Here is a 24,591-nt window from a genome sequence, read left to right on the forward strand (position 1 = left end):
CTGGTAGACCAGTACCCTGCGTCCTTACACCCATGTTATTCCCTTAGCCTATATTTAAATCGACCACTCCCCACTATTCCTATTAACTGTAGTTAAAGTTTTACCCTTCTAAAGCTCATAACAGTCCACGTAAAAGCTCATAAGCCTGCAACAATTCCCCCATAACAGGCCTAATCCACAACTCGGAAATTGACCTTTATCTCAGAACTGCCAAAAATTATCCAGAACTTCAGATCTGTCCAGATTTGCAATATTTGTCATAACAGTCCATTTCCAAAGCTTGATCTTCATTCTAGTTGTGACGGTGAAATTTGGTATGTAATAAATTATCAGACATGTGTGACAGTGCATGTCACTAGGTGTTCAATGATTTAAAACCATCACGGATGGTTGTCTTGCTTATTTGATGGTTTCTAAGTGTGTATTTGTGCTTATTCTAGAACTTACTGAATTTTCATCTTTAAATTTTATCATTTGCATCTATTTCCATATGTTTCCGTGATTTTACAGGATTTCCACCGAAATTTCCAACCAAAACTGAAACATTTCCGTTTCCGTGGCAACCAAAACTGAAATCGAAACTGAAATTTAAACCTTGCCAAGGAAGATTTTGGCAGACGGGTAAGCGAAATTGATGACGATCATAGGCGTGTCGGCCTAATAAATGGCATATTTGCCCAATAGGACTTTTAGTGATTTTATTTCCATGCTATTTAGCTTTTAGGAATTTTTATTTCCATTGCCTATATATCTATAAATGGGACCTCAAGTATTAGACAAATTGGTTTTTAGGAATAATAGTGAATGAGATTTCTCCCCTCTAATTTTATCTTCTCCCTTCTTTCCCTTTCTTCTTCTCTTTTTTTTCTCTTTTCTCCTATTCTTCTTCTCTTTTCTCCTCTTTCATCTCTTTCTATTCCCTAGCATGCACCAAATTGGTATAAAATAGAGAACTCGAGGTGTATATCACGATGACGAAGCTAGTAGAGAACTCAAGGACGAGTTCTTTCCAAGAAGGGGAAAATGATGAGGATTGTAGGCATGTGGGGCCCAATAAGTTCCATATTTGCCCAATAGAACTTTTAGTGATTTTATTACCATGTTATTTTATTCCATATTACATAGTTTTTAGGGATTTTTATTTCCATTGCTTATATATATGGGGCATCATGTATTAAACATGTTAGTTTTTTGGAATAATATTTAGATTACTCCCCTCTAATTTTCTCTTCTTCTTTCCCTTTCTTCTTCTCTTTATCCTATTCTTCTCTTCCTCTTCTTGTCTCTTCTCCTATTTCTCTTCCCTGTCCTGCACCAGAAATGTGTCCGAACTAGTTAGCAAGGCTCATCTTAGGATGTTGCTGGTACTCATGGTTGGACCAACGATAATACTCAATTGCAGTACCGTTCTGATGACAAAAGATTTGGTAGCTAGCTGGAGGTCTTGAAAGATAGGGTGAGGATGATGCTGACCCCTTGGGAAAAAAGGTTGCAAAGTAGTATGTACTGGTGGTGTGGGAAGTAAGCCACGCTAAGGACCACCATAAGAGGGACAAGGTGCATATTGTCCGGATTAGGGTGCACAGCAACACCCTTGCCCGCGTCCACAAGTAGTAGATGAACCAACATAATAGTATATCTCAAAGGAGTCTGGAGCCAAGGGCTGATGCCTTCTTTGACTGAAGAAGGCCATCACATTGGAGAAGTACTTGCCGATCGGAAAATGATGGAGCATCAAATCGAGTCCACAACATGTACTAAAGAGATCGTACTCATCACTAAATTTGTTCAACGTGAAACAAACTTCAACGCGCATAAAGTGGTTGTTTGATCACAACAAATTGGTCAAACAGCTAGTTCGTCTTCAGAGGATACTCGTCAGTCGATAGAGAGCCTCTTTTAGTGTTGAACCTCTGTCCGAAGGTGCGTGATACAGGCTTCGGGTTGCTATGCAAACGAGCCTTCAAGATATTGTTTTGTAACTAGCTGCTTCTGCAGCCTTTTTGTTTAGAAAATATCAAAGAGAGAGCTTATGGCTGATGGTGACCGGATTTTTCCAAAGAGGGGGTGGAAAAGATGAAAAGGCGGCATAGAAATATCATTTCCCTAAATAGATTGTTTTGTATAAAGTTTGGTCTAAATTCGAGAAAATGAACATAAGTAGAAAACACTGGACAAGTGATCTCAACAGAAGCAATAAGTACTGATAGGAGAAACAAAAGGTTTAGAAGAAGGAGCCACACTCCAGGGTAGGTGAAGCCTTGTGCAGAAGCTCCAGCTACTTAAGTAGGTACTGTTGAGAAAGAGGCATCAGCTGAATATTTGGAAGGACGAGTATAATAGATCAGTCTATCACTGGTAAAGAAGCAAAAAAAAAAAGGGAAATGATGTATTCACTCACTTTTCTTTCCCGGGCCACCTCCCTGTAGAGTAAGTACACGGGAGGGGGTTGCCCAAGGAACAGAAGGGGCAAATATATCACTTCCCAAAAAAACAACAAAAATTATTGAAACATAATGAACAATACAAACATCAAAGAATTAAAGCAGAACTACAACCCAACTGCCAAGAAAATAATGTCCAAAGATAGGTTTCTTACCGCGTCTCATTTTCACTACTCCTCTAAAGACTTTAACATTGTTATAGCATAGAGCTAGTGTTCCAATCGCCATAATCTGTTACAAGTAGCACATATCAATTCCACTTGCAAATGACCATACAAGGAGATTTTCAAACCAAAAAAGCACACACAATTGCAAAATAGCCATGGAAATTCAATAGGACGAAGTATATTAAAATTGATAGCCATAACAAAGTGCAACCTACAAACAAAAATTCTATTTGGATATCGACATGTTCTCACGTCTTAAACCTAGCTATGGCAAACAATAAAGAAGTAAGCTATTACAGACAAAAGGGGTGAGAGTATTCTCACACAAAATCTACATTATGTAGCAAAATTAGAAAAACATTTGTAGACTAAAACAATTAGTTAGCCAGAGATGAAAATTACTGCAGTGTTGTTATTGCAAGAACATGTTTTCAAATAAGGTGATGAGCATCAGATATTGCATTCTGCCGGCTTTCTCAGGGAACCTGCATTTTGTCCCAAACGATGGAAACCAAATATCATCCAGGGATAAACTTCTGCAAATTTTAGCCAAAATTGTATGGCAGTCTACCAACACAAAATTGTATGGCAGTCTACCAACACCACACAATAGCTTCTCGGTACGTGCCATGTGTAATCAAGTTACAATGCCTGAGTCTACGAAGACCTTTCATTCTTTTTAGAAAATTTCCGACTCATTGATGCCAATTTTTGCATGTTTTTCTACATCTGAGGGTTTAATGCCATGTGTTATCAGGTTACAATACCCTACTTGAAGACATTTCATGCTTGTTGGAAAATTTCATATACATTGATATCAACTATTGGATGATTTTCTACACCTAAATGTCATGAATTTTTCTTCACACTTTGATGCCATGTGTTGAATTAAAAATAAGCCCCTAAACAGAACTACACACTCGGATCCAATTCTATTGTGAGCATACCTAATGAAAGCATGGACTACCTAGCAATCTATTTTCAATATCACTACGACGTTGGAGAGCAAACAATGGATTCTGCTTTCATTCTGTGTAAAACAGGGGCAATGTAGATATAATCCTACATATAGATCCCCACGGAGAGGAGCATCAAACAATAGGCCATAGTGGCTCACTAAGAGAGATAGGCTCATGCATACTGACAAGAATGTGCATTGCTATGAAGCCTGTATTTGCAGCCATGAGAAAGTGACAGATTATGGCGATTGGATCACCATGACCTATTGAAAGATCACATATTGGTCCCTCCTCTCACGACTGATTGACTAACACATTTACTGGGGCTATTTCAAAAGAACATCTATAATCACTTCCCCAAGAGTCACAGAAGTTAATACTTCAGAATGAACAGAAGCTACTATTTTCAGTAAGGTTATTATGGTCCATACTTTGTTTCCTTATTTTTTCCATTTGTATAAATAACTGGACTGATATTAATGTCTTTTGCCTCAATTTTCTCCATTTCCAAATCCTGGTCCCACCATGAAGGATTCCATGAAAATATTGTCAATTTTGGCTGCTCCTCTCACATTGATAATTAACTATGCAGAAGCTATAAAACTTAAATAGTTTTCTAGCACAAGGACTGGAAGAAAATAAAACATTCTTGTTTGTAACAAAAGATGGAACCAAAATAAAAACTATTATCCAAATCAGAAACAATTAATCACCCAAAAGCAATTAAGAGATGTTGATAGCAAAGCGAAGCATCTACAAAACTGGCTACAAAGTTATTCACCCCATATGAACCAGCTGTTTTTTATCACAGGGTTATCAAGGAAAATTACAGCAGGACAGAACGACAAACAAAGAACAAAATCCAGATCACAATATGATTGGAGACTTAGGAATTTTTCTCTTGGAACATCAATGAATATCCCTAGACAAATTTAAGAAATATTGCATCAGCAACCATATCAGCATATCATGACACTTTCAAAGTACTCCACACCTGAGGAATAGCACAAAATCTGAAGACAGAAGGATCTCGCAAAGCAGACATGTACTTCAGGGAATCTTCCGCATGCATCAATGCATTGGTGACCATTTCATTCAAGCACTGCACTGCTTTGACTGAATTCTCCTCGTATTTCAACTCCTGAAGCACATATGAACACCAAAAGGAATGGAATGAGCCAAATGTCTAATGAACAGCTAAGAGCCAGTCACATAAGCTAACTGGGGCTCCGCAAGCCACAGTATACCATATTAAAGCGAATTACCAGAACTAAAATGAAAAATAACATTGCAGATTCAGTACAAGCAGGGATTTTTTTTTCCATCACCGAAAAAAGGATAAAGGAGTAACACAACAGAAAACACTAAAAGTGAACATACCTCTAGTTTATTGGCGTATTTGCTCCAGATTTGACGAGGCCAGAACATGCGTGACTTAGGTATCTCATTTATATCCTCTAGATAGTCTCGAATAATATTGGTTTTCTGCAATTTGAAAGATAAATGAATATAGTATGAATATCCAAACTTCCGATAGATGACTTGGTCGAGCCAGCAAATAATAAGTTATAGTTTGCCAAATATGTCCAAACATCACCTGGAGAAATAAACCCATTGAATTGGACAGAGAGTCTGGAGCCAGTTCCTCCAATGCAGACGCATGAAAGAGCTTGGACAGTCCTAATCCAACAAGCCCCGCTACATAGTGGCAATACTCATCATAGTCATCCTCTGTTTCTACCTGGAAATAAGAAAGTGTAATTCTTGAAATGCAATGTAGATTTGTATCATTTATGCATAAAGTAATTAAGCTTTGGGGCAATGACAGAAGCAATTTTTTCATGGAAGGTGATCCATTATCTGAAGCAAAACCAGCTTTGCATACTGAGCAAGCTGCTGCGCTCTTACATTAGCACCTTCTACTTCAGCTGATATAGTTGCCAAAAATAAAAAAAGAACAGGAAAAGGGGAGAACATAATGATATAAAGAAACAGTACTAGCAATTAAATCTGAAGGAAATCCATCATCAAGAATAAATTTATTTAAAAAAAAAAAATTAAGAATAAATTCATAATAGGATGAAGCCATGAATATCCTTTAATCATTTTCAAAATGTAAATAGCGGGTTCTTTTCATTTTAAAAAAAATGCACCAATTTAGCTAGTTATTACAAATATTCAAAGAGAACAAAATGGCTTTCAAAACAAATCTTATGACAGTAACAGTCTGATTAAGCAGAATTCAGATTCTGACGTACTACACAAATTAGGCACAAACACAGCATCAAATTGAAAATTTCCTTCCTAAATTTGAAGTATTTCATGTTATGTTGATACAAGAGTTGAAATTTGGATTAAAGAAGAATTGCAACAACTAATCCGAACAATTGACAAAATACAGAATTTCTTATAGTCCACTTTGAGAAAGCAAAGGATTTCACATATATAAATGAAACTGTAACTTCCAATAGGATTCCAAAGGCAATGTCTCATATACAAATCTTTGAATAGGGGTTGGCAACTAACAGGCACAAGGTAATTACCGGCTCAGGATAGTGAAATCCATGTCTGGAGCTAAAAAATGAATGCATTCATCCAAAACACTATCGACTATTCAATTCAGTTTTCACTCTATCTCTTCGAAAACCAATCAAAGGTGAAATATAATGCATTCATCCAAAACACTATGGACTAGTGAAAGATTATGCATTCATCCAAAACACTACTGAGTATTCAATTCAGCTGTCACTCTGTCACTCCAAAAACCAATCAAAGGTTAAATATTTTTGTCTATTTCAGGCCCTCGTGGTGATACAGATGCAGCAGAGGTGGAAAAAATAGCAGAGCATGAAACGGTGTTAAGCTTGTGTCTTAGTTTTACCAGCCTAAAATTTGGATTGAAGGCGACTCCCTTAACACTATCCATTGGTTTAGGGAGAAAACCTGTCATCCGTGGCATTTCAGACTTTATTTTAGAGAAATGAAGGATATTCTAAGTTTGAGTGCCATTTCTATCATATTCATCGAGTAGGAAACGGCCAGGCCAACTCTTAGCCAATTATGGATTATCTTGATCAAACTTGCTTGTGTGGCATGAGATGCCAATCTGTAATTTTTTTGGCTTTTGGTTTTAGCTAAGGTTGCTTTCCTTAGCTCAGTTTGTATCTTGTTTCTCATTTCTTTATAAATACTTCTTTGAAAAATATCATTTATTGGAGAACCTTTAGGTCTACAAAGCCCTCAATCATATTTAAAAGTGGCACACATGAATGGGCACTATAAAGCTGGTAAGCATTCAGCAGGCATGGATATAGACTTCATTTTCTATTTAATCATTTGCAGATAATTATTCATTAAGTACGATGATTCCTAGATATCCCAAAAGTGTTAACTCCCATATCTTCCAAATTATAGTCATCACATTTTATTCTCTTTGTATTTTTTCTCTCCTTCTCCTTGTATTTTTGTGGATCTTCTCGTTTCCTTTTAATATACTACCATTTCAAAAAAAAATAAAAAAATGGGAAGGGTTAAAGAAGTCAAACTTGACAAGGTGCTTGTATAACGAAGGAAAAGACCGCGACACTCTGGAGGAGGCTTTTCATAGTGCACAAGAGCTGAAACATTTAACCAATCTTCCTCCATGAAATTGATCTTCTTCCCTACCTTCCTTGTCTTCTTTCTTACTGCTAATCTAAGATTTCCCAGAGGAACTACAAGACGCAGTTTGTGTATACAAACAGGATTTGATAACTATTTTAGCTATAAAGATATGGTACATTGTCTTTGTTCTCCCTGTGTTATCTTTTCTTCGTAAACAAAAACTATGCATACCTCTAAGATCTCTTATTCTGCAAAAATCTTTGACGCTTATGTTCAAAACCACCCAAAATTGCATAAAAACTGAACTATCCTCCAACACTTGGCACAGTGCTCTTCCATTGGAAGGGTGAAGATAAAAGACAAAAACTGTAACAGAACTCCTCATTGAAATTAGATTGCTAGCATTAGAGATTCAACAAATGATCAATCAAAGAAAGCTACTATCAATAAAAGAAATATCTGAAATCAACTATTAATAGATGAAGTTATGAACCGTAGCATATGCATTGCACAAGTTTCGCTAAAAAGGCATACACATTACAGACCTCCTTGCATATAAATTTCGCCATCCCTGCACCCATTCTTCTTGTAATATCTTCAATTGCCTCTTGATAACTGAAAAACAATCAAGACACAAAGGTTATTATAACATCCAAACTTAAAGGCTGCATATATATTTTTGTGGTTCATTGGTCTCGTCATTTTATGATGTACTTCGAAATTATTAAATTAAAACATATGTGACTGGTATAATAAATGAACTCATTCAATTACTGCTTTTGTGATTCAACTGAAATGATGCTAAACATCTACGAAAGACAAAACTAGACAAGCCAATAACCAGATTGACGAAACGACCAAAAGAACAGACGACAGATTGGATGCAAGACCAAGTCTATGTAAATTAACTTGTACTATCACCACATTTAAAATAACAGCATAAGTCTCAGGATGGATATAATATCTCTGCATTTAAAATAACAGCATAAGTCTCAGGATGGATGATCATTAGAATGACAGAATCTAAGTAATGAAAGAACAGATAACAATAACTGTGATGGATACTGGTTAGAATTACAAGAAATCCCCGTACAATTTTTTTTTTCAGTTTAGTTGCTTTAGAAGAACTGCAGGAACTAGAAATAACCTTCTTCCAAGTTCTAAGAAAGCAGCTGAAACATGATGAAACTCATCCATGAGAACTTTGTAGTCCTTTGCACCACCTAAATATGAAAGAAATCACAAATGTTAACACATATATCAAGATTTACATCCAAAAACACATCAATAACTTTGAAGAACAAAAAATATTAATAGTATTTCTCAGATAAGAAACCCAAATCATATTTCAATACATAAAAATTCGATCAATTTTTTCATGTTAAAAAACATCATAAAGACCTGGCATATAATATAGAAGGAAAAAAGACATGGTTAAGCAAGAGACACTGGACAGAAGTATGAAGACTTGTGCTTCTTCCACCAATTTCTATCTATGAATTCTTCTGAAGATTATTTATCATTTGCAAATAAGAGATACTAAGGGAAGACTCGAAGAATTTTAGCAAAGAATATTTATGATTCTAACAAATTCATCGGGATAGAGACGTTCTATAAAAAGATAAATTATTTCAATACTTATGTTTGAAAACTGAGGTGGTTAACCATAGATGGATCACCAATGGCATTTGAAATGGATATATTTAAGAAAAACTAACAAGAGGTGTCATTATAGAAACCCACTCGATTAATAAAAACTGCCTTGCCGTCAGACAGATGTCTTTTATGCAGATTTGCATAACTACTGATTGTGCAATTTTCATTCTATGCAATAATAGGCTTTATTTGTACATTCCAATGTGAGTCACAAATATCTTTCTAGAGAATTTCTTGGCAAGGGAAAATCTCGGGATATATTAAATATTTATTATTTTTTGGGCTTATATCGGGAAATATAGATAAAAAATATATTTAAATATATACATTTTAGAAAAATATAAAATAAAAATTATCATAAAAATATCTCAATATTTTTCGCAGTAAATTATTAGAATGAAAATATCGCAATATTTTTTAAAATCTAGGGATTATTTGGGATTTTGTCATTTTATTAAAATGTCGCAATAAAAGCGTGATATTTTGAAAATGTAAGAGATATTTATAATACACATTCCAACAACTAAGAAGTAAGAATAATCTTTCCATATAGGATTTGTAAAGAAGAATGACTGATGGGGGATGCACAGTTCTGGTTTCGGCAATCATTTGCGAAGGTTAAGACTTAAGAGCCATGCAACATTTCTCTCCTTTGCGATAGTCAGTAGAGTAGTGGCTCTAAGTTTAAAACCAGATGCCAAACCTAAACTGTGTTTTAACTTTTATGAAGGACCTTGAAACGGTCCAGTAGAGAATTTAAAGTGAAGGGCGTTGTAGATTTAAGATTTTCATTTGTAGATTAGAATGTAATTCGAAGATTTTCTTGGAGAAATAAAATTCAATATTTTATGTTGATGAATTTGTTTTTCGTTTGTAGTTTAGAACATTTTCAACTCCCAAATTATTGTTCTTTGATGGCATCTTTTAGGTTTTTCTTTATTGCTTAAACTTTGACAAAACAACGAATGTGTTGATGAAACCAGATAGAAACCTGCAAATGTGTCGATGAATTAGAAACCTGACTCAATGATTTGCCAGAAATTTTTTAATTTTTTTTTTTTTTGGGGACAATGTGTCCCAATACAGTATTCAAAAGAAAAGATGCCTACAGTGAGAAAAGAATCTATACAAGTGACATTAGTTTCGTCGAGGCTGACACCCTTCTTGGCCAAAATATCGGCCAGAGAGTTGGCCGTTCTCCTTCGATGAACCAGAGTTTGGTGAATATGCCGAACTAGATCCCGAATTTCATCAATGATAAAGTTTAAGCGCCACAGCCCTCCACCACGATTCCTCGCCCAACCAATAACATTTGAAGAGTCTCCCTCCACAATCAAAGGGCCCAATTGGGAAACCATCAAGGCCAAGCACTTTTTTTTTTTTGAAGGTTGAAAACAGCCCACCTTACCTTACCTTGGTGAAGGGAGCCTCAAGGGCATCCCACTCCTCCTGAGGAAAGAAGGGAAAATCGCAATAAATCTAAGGCATATTAGTTAAATCTGAATCAAGGATAGATGGGCAGACAAATTACATATTTGACCTTTCCAAACTTTGTAGGCAAGGACCTTCCTCGCCCAACCAATAAATCTAAGGCATATTAGTTAAACAGACAAATTACTTCTGTCCATCAACATTCAATTTATGAATTAACATCTTTCTAACGCTAAAGATAGCAGTTCTCTGCGAGATTTTACAGTTATGGTCATTTAACCATTCTGCTTTGAATCTCTCTAAAAATGCAAAACCTCCTACTTCGCATCCTGATTTTATGATTTTGATCGATATCATCCTCCTAATACAGAAAAAATAGAGGGGCCTACATCTTATAAAAATAGTTTATTCATTTCTAAAGAGAAAGGACCAACCCTTACACATTCACTTATTATGGGGCGAAACGATCCTACTCTTGAGGTGGGTCACAAAAATGAATAGCATCATACATGGGCATCAATTTTGGTAGTAACTACAAAGCACTCCTAAAGTGGTGCATGAAAGTGGGTTACAAGAATGAATAACATCATACATGGGCATCAATTTTGGTAGTAACTACATAGCACTCCTAAAGTAGTGTATGAAAGTGGGTTACAAGAATGAACAACATCATATATGGGCATCAATTTTGGTAGTAACTACAAAGCACTCCTAAAGTGGTGTATGAAAGTTCTAATTCAAGCTATTCAAGGTTTTCCTTATATAGTCTTGGACTTATATCCATTGGTGATAGGTCACCTCCACAAGAACCATTCATATTTAATATCACAATTTGAAAATTGTGCTAGAGAAAGAAAATACAAAAGATATTTTGTAAATTGCCTTCCGGTTCCCAGTTAGAATATAGTGATTCAAACAAAGTTAGAATACTCAACTCAACTCAACTCAACAAAGCCTTTGTCCCAAGCTAATTGGGGTCGGCTAAATAAATCCTTTAGAAAAAAAATTCATGAAGAAGGTAAAAGGGATCTACCTGGCTCTAATCCTGGTTCTAGTTGGGTTCTTCTACGTGGATCATTTTCTTCCATTCTATCCTATCCAAGGTTATGTTCTCTGTTATGTTCCTAGCTATCAAGTTTTTCCTCACTGTTTCTACCCATGTTATTTTCGGTCTACCCCTACCTCTTTTTACTCCCTCAATTTGGCACGAGTCACCTCTTCTCACCGGATCATCCAAAGGCCTACGTTGGATATGTCCAAACCATCTTAAGCGGTGCTCTCTCATCTTCTCCTCGATTGGAGCCACCCCCACCTTTTTACAAATGTCTTCATTTTTAATTCTATCTAACCTTGTGTGGCCGCACATCCATCTAAGCATTCGCATCTCCGCTACACTCATCTTATGCACATGCTGCTTTTTGGGGGCCCAACATTTTGAGCCGTACAGTATAGCTGGCCTCACAGCTGTCTTATAAAACTTTCCCTTCAACTTGGTAGGGATTTTACGGTCGCACAAAACTCCTGAGGCAAGCTTCCACTTCAGCCAACCTGCTCTTATTCTATGGTTAACATCATCTTCAATCTCTCCTTCCTTATGTAGAATTGAACCAAGATATCGAAATATACCCCTCTTAGGTACCTCCTGTCCACTCATATTTACTACGTCCTCATCCCACCTCCTTACATTACTAAAGTCGCATTCCATATATTCTGTCTTAGTCCTACTCAGTCTAAAACCTTTAGATTCCAAAGTAGTTCTCTATAACTCTAATTTAGCATTTACTCTGCTTTGGTTTCGTCGATTAATACTATATCATCTGCAAATAACATACACCACGGCACCTCATCCTGGATACCCTCCGTAAGCTCATCCATAACTAGCGTAAAAAGATAAGGGCTTAGAGTTGATCCTTGGTGCAGTCCTATTGTAATTGGAAACTCACTAGACGTGCCATCCGTGGTTCTAACACTAGTTATTGCTCCATCGTACATATCCTTAATCACATCAACATATTTAGTAGGCACTTTTTTCCTTTCAAGGACCCACCACATAACACTCCTGAGAACCCTATCATACGCTTTCTCCAAATCAATGAAAACCATATGAAGGTTCTTTTTATTTTCTCTAAATCTCTCCATTAACCGCCTAATAAAGAAGATAGCTTCCATAGTCAATCGTCCGAGCATAAAACCAAATTGATTCTCTGACAGCTTAGTCTATGCTCAATTACCTTCTCCCAAAGCTTCATGGTATGACTCGTTAGCTTAATTCCCCGGTAATTGGTGCAACTCTGAATATCCCCTTTATTCTTCTCAAACAAAGTTAGAATATATTTTGTAAATTGCCTTCAATTTCCTAGTTAGAATATAGTTAGAATATAGACTACTAAAATGATTCAAATAAAGTTAAAAATACAATGGATGAGAGGGAAAACGAGAAACTGACAAACTATATATTACAAATAAAAAAAAAAAAAAAAGGGAAATGATTTCAGCACTCCACTCTTTTTATAAGATGCGCGAAAGCATCTTATAGTTTAGTATTTAGAGGGCTTGTAAAAGCTTTTTGAGAACTGTAATATTCTCCTGACAGCCCTGTAAATACTACACGACAACATGTGTCGCGCATCCTATAGAAAGAGTGGACTGCTGAAATCATTTCCCTATAAATATCAAATCAAAATATCATATATGAAATGAAGAATCACATCAACTAGCAAATTACATCTTTTGGCATCAAGAGTGGTATGTCTCTATCTTTATTTCCTATTGGTAACAGGCTATCAAGGACCATAGATTCCTCATAGCATACATGCCTGAAAAGTGAAGAGCGTCATTTGCTCCAAACACCTGCTGAAAACCAATTTCATTTTCATTCTCCACGGAAACGGAAACATTTCGGTTTTGGATGGAAATTGTGACAGAAATCCTGAAAAATCACGTAAACGTATGGAAACATATGCAAATGATAGAATTTTAAAATGAAACTTTAGGAAATGCTAGGATAAGCACAAATACGTTGCTAGAAACCATCACATAAGCAACACAACCATCTGTAATGGTTTAATAACATGTAACACCTAGTGACGTGGTTGCCACGCATGTCAATTAATTCAGTACATACTACATTTCAAATGAAATTCATATAAATATTTATACATAATACATACACCACACATAGTATACTACTAATACACTCATAATTGTGTGTGCATTTCGATTTCGGTATTGTTACAGTGAGGATGGAAACGGAAACATTTCGGTCGTTTTGCACCAGTTTCGGCTAAAATTTAAAGCCACGCTTAAACCCCTATTTTCACAATCGTAAAAAGCATAAAAGCAGATTATCACTTTACGCGAGATTGCAGATATTTCACCACACACAAGCCTAAGGATAGCAATGGTTTTAGCATGCAATTTCCATCACTGACTTCATAGGATCCAATTGAGTGAGGGTGTTAATTCTTGGTAGATTTTTTATATAGTAGCAAAGAGAGTGTGCACAATGACCACTAGTGTTTGTAATAGGTGTTATAAAGTAGTATTGATCGGGTGCCATAAAGCAGAAAAAAAAAATAGATGTAGGCTACATAAACCCATTTTTGAATTTATTAATTAAACTGAAAAAAATTGGATTAGTTTAATCATTGGTATATGGTTTCAAGATGAGTTCAGCCATCAAGGCAAAGCCAGAGAGTGAAATTTATGTCAACAACCAGAAAACACGCATAGTGAGGATGCAATTTCCCTCGGTGCTCAAGTACTAACCAGGGATCATATTCCACCAAGGAAGTTGAATCCTCTAGTTATAAAATGAAACAAAAATTTAAATCTGGATCTCTGCATAGAATACCAGAACACTATATGCATGGAAATTTTCTAAAGATAAACTTCAAACAGCCAATAGTAAGACAGACGATGATTTTCAGAATGATTTTTCCAAGAATAGCACAAAAACTACTTGCATATATGATTTTTCAGAGTGCCTTACATGAGAAATGCCAGTCACTGTCATATATGTGGCGATGGAAAGATTCCAGAATTGGTACTTTGATATCAGAAGGTACACTTGTATCATCCTCTGTGAGCCAATAACGAGAATTGAATCAGAATATCCATAAAATTTTACAAGAAAATGGCAGAATTGAAGCAAGGAAAAGAATGTAAGGTATATAGGACAACAATCACAATTCTGCATGTATAATTCTACCGAAAGGTGAATCATTTGACTTGGGAGTTGGAACAATTAGGTAATCATAAGACAAAATTCAAGCAACTTTACGTTTTTCTTCATGTACAGAAAATTAAAATAAAAATAAATTGAGCAGATTCTCAATTTATTAGTAAGATCATGGCATAGTAACCCCAGACAACCTTAAATTATGACATTACCAGAAATGAGTTCAGTAAAACTGTTTAGTTATTAGGATATAAATACAGCCTCCAAGAGCTCAATGATCACGCAAGAGTACTAGGAGAACAGAATATTATTCCACATTCTCACAGAGTACAGTTGTCACGAAACATTAATCCCTCTGATCTAGTTTCATCTTGTAATATTTTATTTTCCTTCAGTGGGTGGAACTCGAACAAATCCACAATGTCAACATGTCAGCTTAATGCAACTAGCGAGAAGGTTGTGACGCTTAAACCCATCTACATATGTTTACCACATAATCCATGAAATGAGAAGCAAATAATAGAGAAGGGTTCACATCATCTTAATCATTAACGTCATTTAAACTCTAAATTGATGCACCTTTGAACGTTGTACATGATAAATGTTTTGGGGTCTGGATGGGGCACTGGGGTGATACAAGCATAAAAACTGTATTCAAGATATATGAATGACACCATTTGCTATAGGATAATCTGAGAACAAGGAAAGTGATAATCTTGACGGGGAGTGTCAGGAGTATAGTGTGCATTTTCTTGTATTAAGTACTCAGGGTACTTCAGTCTTTCCCTTTTATAATAATCATACATATATTAGTAGACCTAATTGGAGGTCGACTAACACGTCTTTTCACACCTAAATCGAATACCATCACCCCTTCCAGACATGCTGTAAAATCAATTTTTGGAAGAAAAAAATCGCTACCCTTTTGTTGCTCTTAACTACTCATCAAAAAGTACCAGGTCCATTCTTCAAATATTAGAGCAATGTAATGGAAATCAAATCACTTGCATTGAGATGCCATGATATGGAATGGAACATGTAAAGTTGTAAAATGCATCGTTCACAAAGATTTATTGGTGAACCAGGGGGTTTGAGGTGGAAACAAAAGCAATACACTGCACTAACAGTGGAATTCATCAAGGAGCAAATAACAGATTTCACAGGACATGCAGGAGGCTGGAGGTCTTTGAAATTGGGAATAGAGAACCTAGATGCACCAAATGGCACAGATAACAGCTCCACTTATATAAACATAAGACAAATAATCCAAGGCACTTTTATTATAATGAGCATCAGGAAGGCTAGAAGGACCAAATGTTCTGCATAATGTGGAAAAACCTTAGAAATGGTTGAGAAGGTAAGAGGAACCATTTAAAGGTTTGAACACAATTAGTAAATTGGTGCATATATTGCATCCCTAATGACTCATTGAATCTGGAGTGCTCATCTCATTGCTAATTTGAAAATTAGGATTCAAACTTATCATTCCCTTTCAGTGGCATCCATATTGAAATTCCAGAATCTTCTTCAAGAATAAATTAGAAGATGGTAAAGACTATGTTCTTTCACCCTGAGCTCGGGGGTTCAATCCCAGCTTACCTATCAAGAAAAAAAAATTAGAAGAGAAGAGAGGACATAAACCCATGGGCTTTCTTCCCAATTTTGAGCCTCAAGAAGAAGACGGAAGCAAGATTGCCTAAGCACGTTTGTGGTTCGATAGGGTCTCTTAGTTTTCTTTTCTTTATGTTCAAAGTTCAAACATACTTCTTATGTAGTACCTGTACTTTGCATCTTCATTTCCTTTTCGTTCTTTTAAATGATGAATGTTTTAGAGAAGGTGAAGTAAAGAGGAAAGTTTTAGGAATTGACCTGATAAAAAGATCCCATTAATATTTGCTACTTTACAATTTAAAACAGACTTTCCAAGTACTTAAATATTATTTAGTAGATAAAAGTAGGAGAATTTATAATCCCTATCCATGCAGGAACCTCATTATTAAATTTAGATGATACTCAGGATCATTGTTTTTGGCGAGCTGATGATAGTGGTCATTTCTCAATTAGTTTTGAATGGGAACTTACTAGAGAAAAGTCAACTAGAGTCAGTTGGCTAAAAATTGGTTTAGTGCAAATGCCTTAACCCCGGACAATCTGCTTTCGGTTGGCATCTTGCACACAGCAGGTTGCCAACTGATGATGCTGTTACACATAGAGGGATCAGCCGATCTCTCAATGGTGGGTATGCCATATCTCATGCAAGTCATTTGATCACATTTTTCTACACTGCTTTCTCGTATGAGTTGTGGAATTGGTTTTGCAGCTCCTTTGCTTTGTGTTAGCCTAGTTTCTCATCTTTAAAGGAGGCAATTTAATGGTGGAAATCCAAACAAAAAGGGTCAAATATCGGGGACATCTGGTTGACAGATTTTGTTATAGTTTCCAATGCAATACGGTCTGAAAGGAACGTGAGAAGAAATGAAGGTACCTATAGGTCAATATACTCCACTGCTCGATTCAAAGTGAAGTACGTGATGTGGAAACTATGATGAACCAGGTGGTAGCCAAATCTGTGGAGGGACTTCACACTCAGTATCCGTCATCTTCTCAAGCTTCCCATCCTTTCCCTTCAACGCCTTAGCCAGGCCTAATTGAACAAGGATGTCCTTTACCCACATCTACAATAGGGTGAAACTGCCCTTTCCGTCAAACATGTCGATGTTGAATTGGCTAGAAGCCGACTTTACTGCCATCTTAGATCACCCTCTATGCAAAACTCCACCTCGAACTAGAATCTCTCGAACAATATTTCTACCTCTGACGCACTCTAACCACAATCCAATCACAACACACACGATCGCCCCACCCAACCTAAACACAACTCTGATACCACTTGTTGAGAAAATCCGTCAGGCAAAGGCAAATCTGATCTGATTGTGCACAAATAACAGGAAGAGATACACACGAACCACAAGATGAACACCGTGATTTTACGTCGTTCGGCAAAGAGGCCTACATCCACGGGCGAGAACACAATCTTCACAATGAGAAATCAAAATACAAGGATTACAACAGATTGACAAAAAAACCTGCAAACACAAAACTCTCCCCTTATCCTCTCAACCAAGACAGTAAATAGAGAAATTTGAGAAAAATCCACAAGAAAAAACCCAAGAGGAACCCAACAAATAACCCAAGATTTCTCTCTCTCTCTCTCTCTCTCTCTCTCTCTCTCTCTCTCTCTCTCTCTCTCTCTCTCTCTCTCTCTCTCTCTCTCTCTCTAACAAACACACACACTTTTTCTCTCAAGCCCCACCACTCTTAATCGTGTGATAATAAGAGTTTTATAATTAGGTTTCACAAAACCTAAGAAAGGAACTCTTTCCTATTTTTGCTTACCACCACAGGTCGTGGGAAACAAGGCAAGTTCCAAATAAAAATGATAAGGCTTAATTGACCACAATCAAAATGCAGATGGCCCTCTGCTCACGTCAACATTGAATCATGATTCATCGACCAAAAAACATTGTTTGGCCTCCATTTCTTCCAGATCTTGGAAGTCAATTCTTGGGCCAAAGAGACCCCAAAGTTTGCAGTATTGTCTTGGAGATGGATAGAATCCACCCTTAATTTCAACCAATTGGATTCCCATGACAATTTTTTTGAGGATCCATCCACGCCTTTCAGATATTTTAAACCATCTAACACAAGCATGTTAGGTTTTATGTTATTCTCAAGAAAAATTAATAAAAAAAATGCATGTAAAAAGCTTTCTTCAAGAGAAGACAACCCTCCTCTTCTCTTATCTCCAGAGAGAAATCAATTAATAATTCATTTCTAATCTCAAAAGATAAAAGATAATTGATTTTATATGGTTACAACTTTTCCTCCAAATATTCAAATTCAAATACTAGCCAACCCAACTAACTGAAATCAAATTTAAATACTAACCAACCCAATTAATTAATATCAAATTCTAACCAACACAACTAATTCAAATTCAAATACTAACAGGCCCAACTAACTAAATCAAAGTTTCAAACCAACCTAACCAACTAATTCAAATTCAAATGCTAACCAACCCAAACTAAACGGTTCGTTAACATCCCGCTCTCCTCAACATAAACCTTGTCCTTAAGGTTTGAAATCTGGAATCTTTCATTCAATATGTTCAATTACTCTCATCTGGATGGAAAGTGGGCCCATTGCACAAGGACTTTCATCATAGCCTTAATAATCCTTTTCACCATCAGTCGATGTAACACTGCTAAAGGGCAGATATGAACCACTTTATTCTCATACATATTGGGAAGATTTGAAGCCACGGTCACATTTATTCAGAATGTCTTCTTCAGGTTTGGCACATGGAATACAGGATTTATCCTTAGGCTCAACCACATTGTTACATCTAACCAATAAGCAACTAGCAGGATTTTCTCTATCACCTTATAGGGCCGTAGAATCAGCGAGATAACATCAATGCCCCTCTAATGGCTACAGAGGTCTATTGGTATGCTTGCAACCATAGCTACACCAAGTACCCAATCTCAAATTGCCGCTCTTATCGGTGTTTGTCAACTTGGCAATTCATTCGAGCTTGAGCCACTACATATTTCTCTGTGCATAATCAGAATGTGGTCCCTATCCCACAAACTAAACGAATAACCATCACTTATACAAAAGGAAGAAGAAGTACCAACTGAACTAGCGACCGTATTGTTTGCTTGTTAGCATTGCGATCATCGGCACATGTCAGCAAATTCATAATTGGAACTATTGAAAAGGTACAACAAATGCATGTTGGACAGCAGAAGCAAGAACCATAATATTGTGCCAAACTCACATGAAGACCTAAGAAGGCCAGAGGAATCACAAAATAAAACAAGAAATTTGCAGCTAAATTCAGAAAATCGCGGCTGGAAAGTATAAGCCAAAGATAAAAATAGCTAACCAACGGTATCAAGGCCTCTGAGAACCAGATAAAAAATGCACACCTGCAAAAAGAAAAGAAGCAAACAAGTGGCAGATCTAATTAGTCTTACACTTAGGCAACTAAAAACTAAATTCAATCTGTAAGGGAAGAAAACATAAAGAATCAGTTATTATGAAAAATTCATAGCAAGATTTATTTTTTTTAAATAGCCACAGTCCATCTGAAGCGAGCACAAGGATACAGATTTTACACAACAGGGAAAATGTGAAAATATTACATAATGACATGTTTTTACCATTCGAGTACACAGAGGATAGAAGTCCCAAAATCCTAACCAACTTTATTTGACTTTCTAAATTTTTTCTAAACTTGACATCCCTTATGCACTCCACGCCACTTCTATGAAGACAATAGGTCATCTTTTCATTTATACAGTAATGCTAAAGCACGTCTGAGAATTTTTCTGTGACTTCTGAACTAGGAACTTTTATCATGTTATAGCAGACTCCTTTTATGTTAGCGCTTATTGAAAATACAATCCGTTCCATTTTTTGTGAAATTCTAATTCCAAGAATGTTAATCAAACCTAAACATGTGCTGTTAAATGCCCACTCGAGCTTTCCGCACAAAGAACCACGAGATTCTGATGCATGAAAAATTCAATACCCTAAATGAAAGTTTTGTGCCCTTCTATAACATAATCTTAATTCACGTTCCTCAAAATCCCGAATCTTAAATCCCTAATACCATTGCTGCAACATCCAGTTACAAAATTCAGCAAATTATTGAAAAATCTTGAAACAAAATCAGAATTTTTGGTCCCCCACTATTTATTTTAAAAATTCCAAATAATTCAAAATTTCTGTTATTTTTCAAATTAAACCTGAATTTTACAAATATAGTTCACCTAGAAGAATCATGTGATTTTTCCTAATTTTTTCCAAACCCTTGACGTATTTTCCAAACATTTGGTTTGCTGGTTTTTTCCCCAAATCTGAACATTGTAACTGTGGAAACATAGATCAATCCGCTTTGGCAAAAAAATCCCCTTGATCGACAAGGACAAAGAAAAAAAATCAGAAACATCATAAAATCCCTCGATTTCTACAGTGCATCGAATTTTTAAAAAATAACGGTATCCAAAATTTCATCCACAAAACATGTTACCCTAAAAAAACCCTAGAAAATCCATAACCAAATACCTCTAATCATTGCACTGATTCAATTGTAACCCCCCTTTTCCGTAATAAATAGCCACAATTTTCAAAAACAGGTAAAAAGAGAAATAAGAGCCCAATCAAACCAACATTGAGAAAATCGATATCAAAAGTTGAATTCCACACAAATTATCAATCAAAATCAGAAAAAAGAAAAAGAAAAAAAAAAGAACACAGAGAGAGAGAGAGAAGAGAAACGTACCGCGTTTCGGAGATCGGGACCAAGCTGTTGAATGACTAGGGAAAAACTACGTGAAACCCTATGAAGCATAGTATAACAAAAACCCCAATGTGGCTCTGCTGGGATCTGTTTCTCTGCATTTTTTGCCGCGATCTTAAGCTTAACGAGCGCGCACAAATCTTCTGGATGTTTCACAATCGCCCCCAAACTCCCCATTTTTCAACCCCCTTTTTTCTTCTTCTACCCCTTTTTTCGCACCAAAAGAGGAAAAACAGAGAGATCGCAGAGAAACAGAAAAAACACAGACAACTCTCTCCGATTGGATTTGTGCTTCTTATTCTTATTAGTTACTCCTAATGCCAAAATAGAGGGACGAGGAAAAGATGTTTGGGGTGGCAAATGCGGTAAATAAATTGAAAGTTGGATGCGCCAACATAGCCGCATGTGGCTCCTGCAAAAAGCACGTGCGTTGCTGAGGCGGGGTTAGAAAATGGACGCAATTCCTGGCCGGACAGAATAATAGGTGGGACCCAACAATATAGCTGGCTTGCTTCTAGATGATTTTAGTTAGTGGGGTCCAAATTCCCAGACCATTTGATTTTCTCTTGGTTCCTAGTCTTTGTCGTATTTGAACCAATACTTAGAGAGTTCCATCAGATGACATGGGCCCAGTTTCGATTGCAACACAAAAAAAAAAAAAAATTTATTATTGATGGAATTTTATTTATTTTTGACATATTCATGATTTGAGGGAAGGTCCCTCTAAGTAAAAGTTGAATTACTTTGGTTTAAGTTAAAAAAAAATTCAATTGGGAGAAATAAAAGTAAGAAATTTTTGAAATGTTTTTCCTTTACAGACCTTTTCAGAAAATTCCCATGGTCAAAATCGGGCATAAAGTTAATTTTTTGGTCCTGCCGTATGCGAGATTTGTTAGTATTTTAATGCAAAAGTGGCATTTGTTTGTATTTTACAAACTTTATTTTGTTTACAAAAAAATAGCCCACTTCCTTCACAAAAGCAAATAGTCCCGTACTAGAAAGTGAAGGAAAGGTTCAAGGGCTTATATAGCTTTCCACTTCTATTACTTTGCGAATGAAAAGAGAAGAAAGGTGGCCCAATACGCATGAGCCACCAAGTGGGTTCAATGGGCTTTTGGCTATACCACACAAGCACGCCGCCTGGCTCGGCCGGCCGCCCGTGTGACCCAAAGTTTTTTCCCTTCCCCTGAAACGACCTTATTCATACGCCGTCATTATTGGGTAAATAACGTCGCCGTTATTTTACGAATAACTGCGTCATTCCTAAGCGTTATGAACGAACATGTTGGGGTTACTGTATTTTTTACAACTACGAAGAATAATCACGTAAGCTTTTTCTATTCATTCTTGTTCTTCATTATCTTACAGTAACTAGAGTTGTTTTTCTTCTTCCTTTTACTTTACGTATTTTGTTGGGCAATTGGAGTGTTCGTGTGATTCGAATCTCTTGGATCGTGCGGTTCTTAGAGATCTATTGTGCGTTGGACTGTTGTATACTGGGGGTGATTGTTGCCAGTAATCTGCTGCATCGGAATAAGTTTCATCAGATGTGCAAATTCACCTTAAAGAGAGCGACGAAGTCTGTGCCTCATCTCGCCGCATCGAAAGAGGCTTTCTAACTCATCTACTCTCTGTTTTTTATAGACATCAGGTACGCCATATTTATATTTTGGAGGAAAAAACATCAACAAGATTGAGACAATTGATCTTGTAGAACATCACGTGGCAACCCAATGGCTACAAGATCAATGGTTTAGTGTTTCTTCATGGAACCCTGAACAAGGCTTTGTAGATCAACAGCCTGAGAGCATCGGACCCTGATGTTCACAATGGTATTTAGCGCTGTGTTTGGATCAACAGGTCCTACCACACATACGGGGCAAAATTGAAGACGGGTGTGTGCCTTTTCTAATTCTATAAGGTGACTCACACCCCTTCCTCTTTAGTATTCTTCTTGATATATATGATATGTATATAGGAATCTGCTAAGTAATTCCACACAGGAGAAGCTAAATTAAAGGGTGGACTTGCAAAAACCAGCCACAAGGGTGCCTCCATTGGATCACCCAAGTCATCCAACTATATTTACCATTCTTTTAAATTCGCATTTAATTTCGAGTCCAGTAACCACTTTTGGACTCAGTTCTCAATATTTAAACAAACAACCATAAAAATTTATACCATAGAATATGGGATTATCAAGTGGTGGGAGAGGAGTAAGGAGTGTGGGAAACGAAGAATAAGGTCACGAGTGGGGAGAGGCTGAGAAGTGGCTGAACATAAGAAAAAGAAAATGTCCATCCATTTTAATTTTCCTTGCTTGTCTTCCACTTTTGCATAGTCTCCTCACTAATACCCTCTCAATTGTCTCACCCTCCATCTCTTAACATAAGCTAATACTGCATCAGAAAAATTTTCATGCTTTCCAAACATGGCCTTGGTGCTGTTATAAATGTACTTGGGTGATGCGAATCCTATGGGCCCAGGATAATCCTAATCCTCCGATTTGTACATTATAGAAATCTCTATATATCGTGGATAGGATCGTACTATGGAGATGATTTTTTTTAGGCACATCCGTTTCAACCAACTAGTGGTTTGATCATCAAATAGAGTTGGCCTATATTTAAAACAAAAACAAAAATAAAAAAAATTACATGCACGTACGAGAGAGAGTATGGCCAAGTCTATTATTAATTGATTTTGGGTAGGCCCATGATGGGATACAAGATAAGAGAGAATATCACCCACGGTTTCCAACCACACAGGGCTTTCCATGGTGGGGGAGGTCAAGTTTGACTTGAGATGAAAGCTTCTATTGAGGGGACCCCAACCTAAACATGAGGGGAGCTGAGGCCATGTGTTATCACTCTCCAATCGAGTAGCGATAAGATTCTTTGTCAATGGTCCCTTTGTTGACGACTGCACCAGGTCCCTGTAGTTTTCTTCCTCCTGTTTTTGGCTAACTAGTAAAGGTGCGCACGTGAAACTAAGGTACTTGATAACAAAATTTAGTAAGATTTTCTTCCTAGAAATTTTCATAGTGAATAGATTCTGCTCTTCAATAGGCACGATCCATTTATGTACAAATCTTGTCCGTTAACGTTTGTATCCTTTAGAACCATTGGACAAATATTCAACTCTTCAGTAGGCATCCATTTATGTACGTTTGGATCCTTTGGAACCCTTTATTGTCTTGGCCACCACTAATGACAGCAAAGGCGTAGCTGGCTTTTTGTAAGGGCACCTTCATTTTAACATTACTTCCAAGAAGAAAAGAAAGCAGTAGTGACGTAGTGTTATCATGCGTGTGCGGTATATATTTGAGGTAGTAGAATAACCACCCATAGAAACTCCGATGAAATAAAACCTCATCCCATCTCCAACTGGTCTGCCACTCCATGAATATCCAAAACTTTGGCCTTCCCCAATTGCTTTCACCCAATTCCTCTACAAGCTCCCCATGAGATGAAAATGAAACTTTGGCCTTCCCCAATTCCTCTACAAGCTCCCCATGAGATGAAAATGAAACTTTGGCCTTCCCCAATTCCTCTACAAGCTCCCCATGAGATGAAAATGAAACGCGCAACAACAGTTCATTGTATTTTTTATTATATCATTTCATTATATTGCCTACTCATAAGACTTAAATTCATGAATTTATATCCTCAATACCCTTGAAATTCAAGGAGACCCAATGAGCATAAATTTTAAATACAACAAATTTAAAAGCAAGCACAAAATCATTGAAAACCAGTCTTTCTCACATACCCATTAACTCAAA

The 24,591-nt window shown here is 36.6% G+C and overlaps 1 protein-coding gene across 2 annotated transcripts in view; it reads right to left on the bottom strand.

Annotated features, from left to right (window-relative positions):
* The window catches only part of LOC143879766 (squalene synthase 2-like), a 28,576-nt gene extending 7,445 nt beyond the window's left edge, over nt 1-21,131 (bottom strand). For both annotated transcript variants that reach the window (XM_077382319.1, XM_077382318.1), the window contains exons 1-9: nt 20,790-21,131; nt 19,389-19,431; nt 14,252-14,341; nt 8,321-8,396; nt 7,719-7,788; nt 5,168-5,311; nt 4,951-5,055; nt 4,565-4,711; nt 2,600-2,675 (exon numbers count right to left, since the gene is read on the bottom strand). In XM_077382319.1, the coding sequence (XP_077238434.1) occupies nt 2,600-2,675; nt 4,565-4,711; nt 4,951-5,055; nt 5,168-5,311; nt 7,719-7,788; nt 8,321-8,396; nt 14,252-14,341; nt 19,389-19,431; nt 20,790-20,984 (946 nt within the window). In that variant the 5' untranslated portion in view covers nt 20,985-21,131. The remainder of the gene's footprint in view (nt 1-2,599; nt 2,676-4,564; nt 4,712-4,950; nt 5,056-5,167; nt 5,312-7,718; nt 7,789-8,320; nt 8,397-14,251; nt 14,342-19,388; nt 19,432-20,789) is intronic.
* Nucleotides 21,132-24,591: the final 3,460 nt, after the last annotated feature.

This window comes from Tasmannia lanceolata, unplaced genomic scaffold (assembly GCF_043159265.1).
Source record: "Tasmannia lanceolata isolate RefF3 unplaced genomic scaffold, GAP_Taslan_0.1 ptg000006l, whole genome shotgun sequence".
Classification (NCBI taxonomy): domain Eukaryota; kingdom Viridiplantae; phylum Streptophyta; class Magnoliopsida; order Canellales; family Winteraceae; genus Tasmannia; species Tasmannia lanceolata.